This window comes from Eublepharis macularius, chromosome 3 (assembly GCF_028583425.1).
Source record: "Eublepharis macularius isolate TG4126 chromosome 3, MPM_Emac_v1.0, whole genome shotgun sequence".
Lineage (NCBI taxonomy): Eukaryota > Metazoa > Chordata > Lepidosauria > Squamata > Eublepharidae > Eublepharis > Eublepharis macularius.
The window spans coordinates 125,472,072-125,484,377 of record NC_072792.1 but is presented as its reverse complement, the minus strand read 5'-3'; the positions used below and the strand labels follow the sequence as shown (position 1 = coordinate 125,484,377).

General features: G+C 37.5%; 1 protein-coding gene across 3 annotated transcripts in view; it reads right to left on the bottom strand.

Moving 5' to 3' along the window:
- The window catches only part of CADM2 (cell adhesion molecule 2), an 864,141-nt gene that overhangs the window by 86,285 nt on the left and 765,550 nt on the right, over window positions 1-12,306 (bottom strand). For 2 of the 3 annotated variants that reach the window (XM_054973275.1, XM_054973276.1), the window contains one exon: window positions 6,831-6,947. The exons of the other annotated variant lie outside the window; for it this stretch is intronic. In XM_054973275.1, the coding sequence (XP_054829250.1) occupies window positions 6,831-6,947 (117 nt within the window). The remainder of the gene's footprint in view (window positions 1-6,830; window positions 6,948-12,306) is intronic. 3 annotated transcript variants of the gene reach the window in all.

Sequence of the window (12,306 nt, the reverse complement as noted above, 5' to 3'; positions counted from 1 at the left end):
AGCAACCCAGAGGAAACTACCAAGAGATGTGATTGTGCAGTTTACAACACGAAATATGAAAGAGAGGATTGTGACAAAACAGTTTCAAGATCCATTGGAGATTGATGGCAAGACGATTATTATAATGAAGGAACTGCCCAGATCAGTGTTACTGGACCGGAAAAAATATAAAGTGCTAATTCAGATTTTGAAGGACATGAAAATCAGGTACAGATGGGAGTTACCGGAAGGAGTGTCCTTTGAGTTTGGAGGGGCCAAAAAACGCATCAGATCTGAGCGAGAGATGGAGCGATTTATTAAGGACAATGAAAAAGACTTACCAACAAGATCATGAGTATGGAGTGTAAAGTATTATCTTGGAATGTAAATGGACTAAACTCACCGAATAAGAGGAAAAATACTTTTCACTGGCTACTAAAACAAAAATGTGACATTGTTTGTTTGCAAGAGACCCATATCAGAAAGCAGGATGTAAAATATTTAAAATCTGGAAAATTGGGCAAAGAATATGTAGCGGCCTCCAACAAGAAAAAAAGAGGAGTGGTGTTGTACATAAAAGAGGAGCTACAGCCAAAATTTGTTATGAGAGATGTGGAAGCTAGATTTGTAGCAGTGGAATGTATTTGGAATTTAAAGAGAGTGTTGGTAGTCGGACTTTATGCACCTAACGGTGCAAAAGAAAGCTTCTTTGAGGATTTAAGGAAGCATTTAGACGATCTTGCATACGACCAGATAATTCTTGCTGGAGACTTCAATGGAGTGACAGACTTGGAACTAGACAAAAAGACTACAACGGCACAAAAGAAAAGAGGACTATTACCAAAGCTTTTTTTTGAGTTGATTCAACAAGAGACTCTTGAAGATGTATGGAGGAGAGAATATCCTAAAAGCAGACAGTTTACTTTTTATTCTGCAAGGCATTCTACATTATCAAGAATTGATATGATCTGGGCCTCAAAAGACTTAGCATTATGGACTAAGGAGGTAGAAATAATGCCTATGGTAGGCTCAGATCACAACCCAATTATGTGGAAATTTGGAAAAAAGAGAAAAAGGAAAGCATGGAGAATAAATGAGGACTTGTTACAGGAAAGAGAGAATATGGAAATACTGAGAAGAGAGACAAAGTTTTTTATACAATACAACGTGAATAAAGAAGTACCAACCAATAAAGTTTGGGATGCTTACAAGGCGGTTGTAAGGGGCATACTAATGGACTTAAATGTTAGAGCAAGAAAGAAGAAAGAGGAGAAAAGACAAGAGATTGAGGAGAAAATAAAAGCCAAAGAAATACAGCTAAAAAAGAGACCAGGGAAAAAGAAGGTATACCAGGAAATTAAAATACTTCAAGAACAGCTAACAGCAATGAGCAATAAAGAATTGGAGTGGAATCTCAAAAGACTGAATCAAAAAGCGTTTGAGGGTGCTAATAAACCTGGGAAGTACCTGGCATGGCAATTGAAGAAGAAAATGGAAAAGAAGATAATAAATAAAATTTGCGAAGATAACAAAACGTATTTGGAGCAGGCTACCATTAGTAGAGCCTTTTATAAATTTTACGCTAAGCTGTATAATAAAAAAGAAGTAAACAAAGAATCAATAGCGTCATATTTGGAGAAAACCAAACTTCCAGAAATCTCGGAAGCTTGGAGAAATAAGTTGAATAGTGAAGTAACTGACGAGGAAATAAGTAAGGCAATACAATCTGCAAATCTAGGAAAGGCGCCAGGGCCAGATGGACTTATGGCTAAATTCTATAAGACAATGGCTAATGAACTGGCACCATTCCTAAAAGAGGTGATGAATGGGGTTTTAAGGGATCAAAGGATTCCAGAAACTTGGAGTGAAGCGAATATATCATTGATCCCAAAAGAGGGCCAAGACCTGACTAATGTGAAAAATTATAGACCTATATCGCTACTCAACAATGACTATAAAATTTTTGCGAAGATATTGGCGGAGAGATTGAAGGGGTGGCTCTCGGAAGTCATAGAGGAGGAACAAGCAGGCTTTTTGCCAGACAGACAAATAAGAGACAACTTAAGGACAGTGATCAATGCTATTGAATATTATGACAAGCGTTGTGACAAAGAGGTTGGTTTCTTCTTTGTTGACGCTGAAAAAGCGTTTGACAATTTAAACTGGGACTTTATGTTTGCCACTATGGAAAAGCTACAATTGGGAGAAAGATTCATCAGAGCAATTAAGGAAATTTATAGAGACCAGACTGCAGCAATTGTGGTGAATGATGAATTGACCAAGAAATTGACGATAAGTAAAGGAACAAGACAAGGTTGCCCGTTATCTCCATTGTTGTTCATTTTAGTATTGGAGATTCTGATGATACAAATACGTCAAGATGATGAAATTCGTGGAATAAAAATAAAGGACTATTCATATAAGGTCAGAGCATTTGCGGATGACATAATGTTAATTGTAGAGGACCCATTGGAGAACATGCCAAGAGTGATAGATAAGATCAAGGAGTTTGGAGACTTGGCAGGTTTCTTCATTAACAAAAAGAAGTCAAAGATATTATGCAAAAATATGACTAAGCAGAAACAACAATTGTTAATGGAAACAACGGATTGTGAAGTAACAAGTAAAGTGAAATATTTGGGAGTCGAATTAACTGCAAAGAACATAGATCTATTCAAAAACAATTATGAAAAACTATGGACTCAGATAGAGAGAGACTTGATTAAATGGAATAGATTGAATTTGTCATGGTTGGGCAGGATTGCAGCAGTTAAGATGAATGTGTTACCAAGAGTAATGTTTTTGCTACAGACAATACCAATCATCAGAGACTCCAAACAATTTGAAAAATGGCAGAGGAAAATATCAGATTTTGTTTGGGCAGGCAAGAAGCCTCGAGTGAAAGTGAAAGTTTTACAAGATGCAAAGGAAAGAGGCGGAATGCAACTGCCCAATCTGAGACTTTATCATGATGCAATCTGCCTAGTTTGGTTGAAAGAATGGATGACATTAAAGAACAAGAAACTATTAGCCCTAGAGGGATATAAAAAAATATTTGGATGGCATGCATATTTATGGCATGACAAAGTAAAGGTCAACTCGATGTTCCTGCATCACTTTGTTCGGAGAAGTCTATACATAATCTGGAAGAAGTACAGAATTTATCTACAAGAAGGAACCCCTTTGTGGGTGGTTCCATATGAGGTGATAGACCCGAGAGCTGTTGATAATGAACAACAATGTTTAACGTATAAAGAAATAACTAAAACTGAAGCATCCAAACTTAGAATAAAGACACAAGAGGAACTATCACCTAACTACGATTGGTTCCAGTATAGACAGATCAGAGACTTATATAATTCGGACTCTGTAAAGGGAGGTATACGAATAGAGAATTCGGAACTAGAGCAGACCCTTCTTAAAGAAGATAAGAAAAGAATATCCAAGGTATACCAAGTACTGTTGAAGTGGTATACCGAGGATGAGATAGTTAAAACACAAATGGTGAAATGGGCTATAAACTTTAATAAAGAAATAACAATGGAGGCATGGGAATACTTGTGGAAAACTACAATGAAGACAACGACATGTATTAATATCAAAGAGAACATTTATAAAATGATCTATCGTTGGTACATGACACCAAAGAAGATTGCGCTAGGGAATTTGAATACTTCTAATAAATGCTGGAAATGTAAGAAGCATGAGGGCTCCCTCTATCATATGTGGTGGTCGTGTGAGGTAGCCAGGCAGTACTGGGGGGAAATAATAAGAGAAATGAGTGAAATTTTACAATTTCAAATTAATAAGAACCCAGAACTCCTGCTACTGAACTTGGGAATGGAGGGAATTCCAGCCCAACACAGGACGTTGATATTTTATATGACAGCAGCAGCTAGACTTTTGTATGCGCAAAAATGGAAAGTACAAGAAGTGCCAACTATTGAAGATTGGACTTACAAATTGCTGTATATGGCTGAAATGGACAAGATGACAAGAAAATTGAGAGATCTGGACTCAGGGCAGTTCAACACAGACTGGGAGAAGCTGAAACAATACCTGGAGAAGAAATGGGAGGTGGGAGGAAAACTGTGGCAGTTTGAGAACTACTGAAGTATTGAAGTAGAGGGGGGAGACTTTACCGGGGGGAGAAGAGATAAATGTGAATTAATAAGCAGTCAGATTAATAGATTGACATATATATAGATATATATAGGTTAACAAACAGAACATAGAGAAAATAATTAATTATAAGGACTAAATATAAGGAGCGATTAACTAACAATATTTTCTTTTTTTTTCTGACAAGTTTTGTACCAAACTGAATGTCTGAAGATATAGATGGGTCAAATTGATTGACTACGTGAGGAGAGATATATAGAACTATTATAAAAAGATAGAATGAGTAATATATATAGAGAATAAGTCAAATTGTTTGATATAAACGAACGTATGATCTATATGGTTTATGATATATAGAAATACCTGAAATTGAAAAATTGGGATAAATTGTTTATCTAAGATGGAAACAAAGGCTTACAGTTTGGGCATATAATGTTAAAAATAGTTAAGGATGTACTGCTTAGAATAATGGAGAATATATATTTGTTTTAGATAGAGGAAGCTAATAAAAGTAAGGGAAAGGGGACAAAGGGTTGGAAAGCTGTTGGAGGTCAACAAAAAGGGGGGGGGAAGGGAGGGGGTTAGAGATGAAAAAATTGGGGAAAATTGAATGTAAATGTGGAAATAATGGATTCTAACCCAATAAAAATTTTTCAAAAAAAAAAAGACAAAGGCAATGGCAAACCACCTCTGTTCATCTCATCGCAATGTACTGTTGATGGGATTGCCATGAGTTGGCTGTGACTTGATGGCACGTTCTTCTTCTCATATGAATAAAAGTGATGGGAAGTTTAATGTCTACTTGTTGTTTAAAAAGTTTTAAGAACTACCACCGGGAAGGACAGTGGGAAATGTGAAAAAATGTATAACATTTAAAGTTGTTTAGTTTAATAACACAGAATGTGTGCGTTTTTGTGTGTCTATGATTTACTGCTTGCTAACGCTACTTTCTACAACTTGACACACAAAATGTGTCAGAATTATAAATTAAAAGGCAACGTAATGAGCAGTTATAAATGTAGTAAGTAATTACATGTAATTTTCTAAAGTTAGTTAAAATATTGAGTTTATGCACATACACAGACACATACAACCCAAAAGAGTTTATACACATACAATCATAGATAGTGTAATTTTTCAAATTAGTAAAATTAATTATTTTTTTTAGTAGTTATATTAATCTAATAGTATGCAACATTCGAATATATGAAGAAATGCCAATAGGAAACTCAATTGAAAGCAGTTACTTAAATCAACCTCTTATTTATTTACTTCATTTGGTTTCAATGAGAACCTAAAGCAGCTTACATCATTCTTCTCTTTTCCATTTTATCCTTACAACAGCCCTGTGAAGTAGTTAGGCTGAGAGCATGTAGCTGGCCCAAGGCCACCCTGCAAAATTCCATGGCAGAGTGGGGATTCAAACGTGGGTCTTCCAGATCCTAATCTGACACTCTAACGACTACACAAACTGGCTTTCTACACTGCCTCTTTCCTTGGTGATTGAAATCACCTTGATTTTAATCTATCTTCTCTGAGCACCACCATAACAGGCAGCAAAGAGTAGGAGGAGCTGTAGAGAGTTAGAGGACTTGTGCTGCATTCAGCAGTACTGATCAACATGCAAAACAAAATATAATGGTTAGGGTACTGGTTGAGGAAATATATTACTTCCTCTAACAATGGCCGTTTCCACACATCTTACCTGCCGCTGGAACATCGTGCAAAACACCCAGAAGACAGCGTCTTTTTGTGCAAAATCACGCCAGGAAGACACAATTTCCTGCAAAACTCCCGGATGACAGTGTCTTCCTGGTGTGATTTCGTGTGAGAAGTCGCTGTATTCCAGGTGTTTTGCATGATGTTCGGCAGCAGGTAGGATGTGTGGAAACGGCCAATGTCACAACTGCTATTTAATAGAAATCCATGTCAAGAACAGACACAGTATATAGTTAATTCAGATGTGAAATGGTTGTTTTAGCTAGGGAGGAAATTGCCTTTTCCCCACCAATAAATTTGATTTTAACTACTTTTTGGAATTTTCCAAAAAGAAACTGCTCTGTTTCAAAGGATTATCTCGCTCAACTAGTACAAACAACAAAACATCTACAGATTTCTGGTGCAATAAAATAGCTGTCTTTAAATCCCCATTTTGTAAATCCAGAATAAAATAGAAATCTGAAAAAAATGCTGTAAACATTAATTAATTTAATTTATAGCCCGCCTTCCCCACGAACGGGCTCAGGGCAGGTTACGGAAATAGGTAAAATTACAGTAAATAAAACAATAAAATCCCAAACTCATTTATCACAGCATAATTTCCAGTATCCTAGACAGGAAATAGTTCTAAATATATGGTTAAATCAAGATCTCTGACACATTCACAACATATTAGCAACAGAAAACAAAATAATCTTATTGAGAGATGATGTTAATTTGAAATTAAGTATATTTGCTTGCAAAACAAGTGTGGTATGACAACTGTAAAGGAAGCAACTACTGATAAAAATCATCCCATCAACATATGTTAGACAGAAATGTATGATGTTAAATCATTAACAGCTATGTTAACTGTTGATAATTAACTCCTTACTTAACACATTGCAGAATTTACATCATAAATATTCCACAATCTCTGAAACATTTTGTATTGCATTTTACTGCTTTTCTACCTGCCATTGACTGTTTATGTTGTGATTTGCAGGCCATAACAAAGAAGCATACTGTACCTCGGGTGTTGATGGCTGTTGCCGATGGGACTGTGCTTGTTAAGGCTACAGTGGTTGTGACTGTTGCAGTGGTAAGGGAGGGGATGACAGTGGTAGGAAGCAAAATGTTGGAAACATCTGGTGAGTGGAAAAAAATATAAAATAAAATCATATCATGCAAACATAGAAGCTAGCATAACAATGATTAAACTTCTAAATACATACATGTAAAAACGTGTAAATTAAAACATGCTTAGCACAGACCAACAACGGTACAGTAGTATACTTTGAAATTCTTGACATTAGATCACTCTCTCTCTTTTTAAAATGTTCGTATATCAGTAGACAGGCTTTTAAACAAACAACAACAAAAGCAAAAAGACTGTTAACGTGACTGAGTTTCCACAGAGCTGGAGAGTGAATCTTTAAGTGACAAGAATCCTTTTCCTCACTGAGCCATTTTTAATGTCTCATTCAGTAATAAAGCAAATATGGATGAAACAACATGCTGTGTCAGCGTGGGAGATGAAAACACAACACCAGCATGCTAAAATAAACACGTGTTAAGAAGAGATGGCTTATGTTAAAACACCTATGTTCAGACAGACTGTGTGAAAGAAAACATGGGCAAATGGCTACTAACTCTAAAAGCTGGTTTATGGGCTTTGCTTGTCTTCTTCCACATATTTGTTTTAGATACAGTCCTCTGCCAAGATCCAGAGCAGAAAACACATCAAGACCTTTACACTACTGAACGGCAAATACTATTTGACAACTGTTATGAACATGGACTACTCAACAAAGAAGAACTATTATTAACCAAAAATACATTGTTCAAAACCCACTGTTAACAACTATAGTAATATAGTAATGTTGTTGACTGTATGTGTGAGCTATGATAGAGCATCATCATCATCATCATCATCATCATCATCACCACCACCATGTTTTCATTAATATTCTGAATTGAGTAAGTGCAGATACAAGAGATGCCATTCCTCTGGTGGGGGCGGGGATCCCACACTTTCACCCTCCTCCCCCTGCCTCCACTTACCTGGTTGGCGGGGGAGGAAGGCACAGGAATGGGCCTCATGGGTGCACTCCCAGGGCAGTGTAGCAATGTCACTCTTTGGAGTGACGTCATTGCACCGCCCTGAGAGCGCTTCTGTGCTTTGCACAGAGAAGCACAGAGAAACTTTGTGCACACGTGAAAAACATCATGGGGATGCTGGTAAAGTAAGCACCGGGTCCCTCGCTTCCCCTGAGACAGTAGGGGGATCTGATAACCCTACCAAATACAGAACAAGCTAAAGACACAACTGCTCAAACCCATCATAAATTTCCCTTAGCCAAGATGTTGTAATTTTAATACACAGATGACTTTAATCAGGCAAGTTTTTATCACCCTCTCCAGTCCCAAGCAAAAAATTTGCACGGCTGAAAGCTCTGAAGACCACTGTCCCTTTCTCAAGGAAGATACCATAGATAAAACATAGGAAAGCAGCTTAAAATACTCTCAAACTCAGCTCTGAATACAAAACATCTATGACAAATACATTACTGGCACCATAATGGGAATAACTGTGACACAAGGCACTAGGTCACATCAAAATATTTATTGGCGGTTGCATAAAGTATCATCATCTTCCAGGGAGGAAAAGAGAAGCTAAAATTTTACAGCATCACACATGGAAGAAGGTTCTGCCATTTTGAGACTATGGTCAAATCCACATTCACCCATTACCCGCATGTTTATCGGATATCTTCTGTTTGCCTCCAATAAGCGATTTTTTCCTCTTCGTTCACATTCCTGCTTCCAATTCGTCTTTTTCGCGCGTCCCTCCGGTCACACGGCCGCTCAAAAACTGCTTTTTTGGGCGGGACCTTTTTTCCCCGCCCATTTTTAAAAATTTTTTTGAGTGCACTTTTCCGTTATTTCAATCTTGCCTTATAAAGAAACATCATTGAAGATAATGATGCCTCTCTTTCCCCCACTGACAGCACTGATGGCTCTCTCCCATTTCTTTTTTGGAAATTTGGAAGCATGTGGGAAGCTTTTGTGGGCATTTCCTATGCAGGACAGTTCAGTGCCTGAATTTTACTGAAGTTTCACTTCCTTGGAGTGTCATTATTTCGATATTTCATAATTTCAATATTACAGTAATATAAAATAAAAAAAATAAAAAAACAGTTAAAAAGGAAGTTTTGCGAGTCCGTTCTGAGGATGGATTCACCCCAAAATGATTTTCCAAACTACCAGATTTGATTCAGAAACAGCATAATCAATAAATCCAATGCTATGAAGTCAAAAACAGTCTTTTGCAGACTACGGAGCACTTGCAAGTTGAATCAGCCAATAGGAACTCTCGGAACGGCCGGAGAGACAGGAAGGGGGGTGGTTTTTTAAAAAACCGCGTAAATTGTGCATTGGCCTGTTCATGGCCACCATGAAACTCCCGTTGAAAACCTGTGACCACATATTCGGGAGAAATGCGAATGAAATGCGTCTGTTTAATGAGGTAATGTGACCGGCACTCGGGATTGCGTGGGGAATGCGGAGAACATGTGACTTAGAATGAGTAATGTGGATTTGCCCATACCCTGTTGTTCTCCAGGGCTACCCCCCAAATTCCATAGTTATATTTGCTTTTAATAAATAGTAGCATTATTTTCTCTTGAGTGCATGCTTGCCATTTTGCTTCAACAAACATTTCTATCTAGATTTGCTCTTTCATCCTTGGCATCTGATGTTTACATCTGTTCTTCACTAAGAGATATTCCCTGACCAGGAAAATTAAAGGAGACTTATCAAAAATCTGATGTCACCATATTAATCAGAAGGACAAACTAGAGGGCAGCTGTCATGACAATTAAAAACAGTAGACCATACGGTTAATAAATGATCACATTTTGCAAAGCAACTTGTGCTTATATTATTTTACATGGAATGAAATTGTTTGTGCAAATCAATATGCTACATAAAGGGAACAAGGGGGGGGGGGAAACACTGAACACCCGATACACAGTACTGAGTGTATTTGTCGGTTGTGCTATTATGTTGCCATCATAGTATTCAACTATCACATTCCTTCTGTCATCCTTTCCACGTTCAAGTCAATATGCAGTTTGCAATGGCAGATGAATAGAGCTCAGATGGGATGCTGTTCTGTGGCAAATGCCTCAGACTCTAGCGATGCAATCCTAAGTAGAGTTACAATTGACTACAATGCACTTGGAAGGGTATAACTGTGCACAGAATTGCACTGTAAATGCTGCTTCACATCTTACAGCTGTTTCTACTGTGAGTCAACAGTTTGAAGGCCATGCTGTCCATGTCTAGATATGAAGGACTAGGAGCACTGGTGTTTTCAAACCTGCAAACATATCCAGTCATTAAAGTAAAACATAACATAATATATCCAGCAAACTCTAATGCCTGGCAAGTAAAGCATATCATGCTCCTGCTTCCATCTCACAATGATGAAAGGCTAGTTTGTGTTTCCACAGTTACTACTGGCTTCAAAAGAGTGCTGGCATCCTATCCATTTGCTACTTCATATAAATCACTGCAACTTTTCTTGCAGGCACAGTTGTTAGAAGCAATTCTGAGGCCAAGTTCCAGCCTTGCATCCTTTCAGCTTCTGCTATAAGTCTCCTTGAAGTGGGTCTTAATACTACCAAGTCATGCTGTTCTAATAGGCTTATAAAAGAATGAATAATTATTTCCAGGACTCTCCACTATTTCAGTGTTTATTGGGCATGGAAAGGGTGATATAGTGGTTCTTAGCACCTGCGGGAATGCTTCCAGCAAATCAAACTGATTTTAATACGCTCAGAGAGTTAACAAGTTATTGCTGCAGTTGCTATCTAGGCTACATTAAAAAAAATGTTATGCTCATTGATGAAGTCCAGTGATACCATGAATAAAGAACAACTACTGTGGAGATCGTCCATGAGGGCAACTAGCAACGTCTCCACCCTGTGTCCTGGGCGGAAGCTAGACTGGAAGGGATCTAGGGATGAGGAATCATTCAGGAAACCCTGAAGCTGAAGAAAACATTCTGCACTCCAAAAAAGCCCTTTTTTGACTTTGCTGAAAAAAAACAATCTAGGTATGTGTGCAGGGAGAAAAGCTGCAGAAAAGCCTGAAGAAGATCGACTCTGCGGCAAATTCAGCCTTTCTTTGTACAAAACGCAAAAAAGGCTGGGAAGCAGTTTGAAGATTGAATCAGGGTATTTTGACCATGTGTGCAGAAGTCTGGAGAGAAATTGACTCAGTATGGGCCACGCACACAACTGATGAAAAAGACCCACATGGAAAAGACGCATATTGATTTACATGGTATAATCTGCCTTTAGTCTCTGTGAGAAAGACGGACAATCAATCAGTCAATCATAAAGCAGCCCTAGCAGTAGCAGTATTTCCACTGTCTCTATTGCAGCTTGTTACTATTTGACAACAATACATCAATGTTTAATTTAAAATATTGTTGTTGTATCTTGGTGAACTACTAATATTAGGCACATGACAAAGTAATGAATTTGTTCTCCTTGTACAGAAATGTTATCAGAAGTTGCAATGCCTGTTAAGCACTCATGAATTGGATTTTCAAAAATCTATCATCAGAGGTACACGAGTTGGACATTAGCGTCTCTAAGCAATATTGAACTTGCTCTGAATTGAAATGAATCAATTTCCAGATATTATTTCCACACATTGGGATGCCCAAGGTCTCAAGATCAATCACATTCACTAGCATCCTCAGAAAGACCCCTCCCTGAGAATTTGGAGAGCCACTGCCAATCAAAGTAAACAGTACTAAGCTAGATTGACCAATGGTTTCACTCAGTATAAGGGCGGCTTTGTATGTTCTTATAATATGAATTCTTGAGTGCCATCTTAAGAACTCTTTTTTGGGAGTAAGCCCTTTTGACTAAATCTGACAAGGATTCAGAGTACACATGCTTAGTATTGCTCTTAGTTTCTATCATTTAAATATTCCCCAAAACTCCAGAATTACTCAAAATTTATGAATTTTCCAGTATTTAGTTTCAAACAATCTAAGAATATTTAACATTTTTATAAACTTCAGCTCTGATAAAAAATGAAGAAAAATGGTATTATATGTGTTTCCATAAAAAGCCCTTATTAGCTTCTATCAAAATACTGTGACTCATGAAAGCTCATATCCTAGCTTCTGACTCATGAAAGCTCATATCCTACCATTAATTTTGTTAGTCTTATAGGTGCTACTGGACTCTTGCTCTTTTCTACCGCTACAGAGAGACTAACAGGGCTAACTATCCTGATCTAAATTAATAGTGGTAACTGGATACTTTGAAGTTTTGCACAAATCACAACCATACATTTTAAAATAACAATCAAGCAGAAGAAACTTGGGAGCTAAGAAAACTCAGTTATATGATTGGCAATCAGGAACAATGTAATAGCAAATATCTGAGTCTATGTGAAATCCCACAGTTCACAGATGGAGGG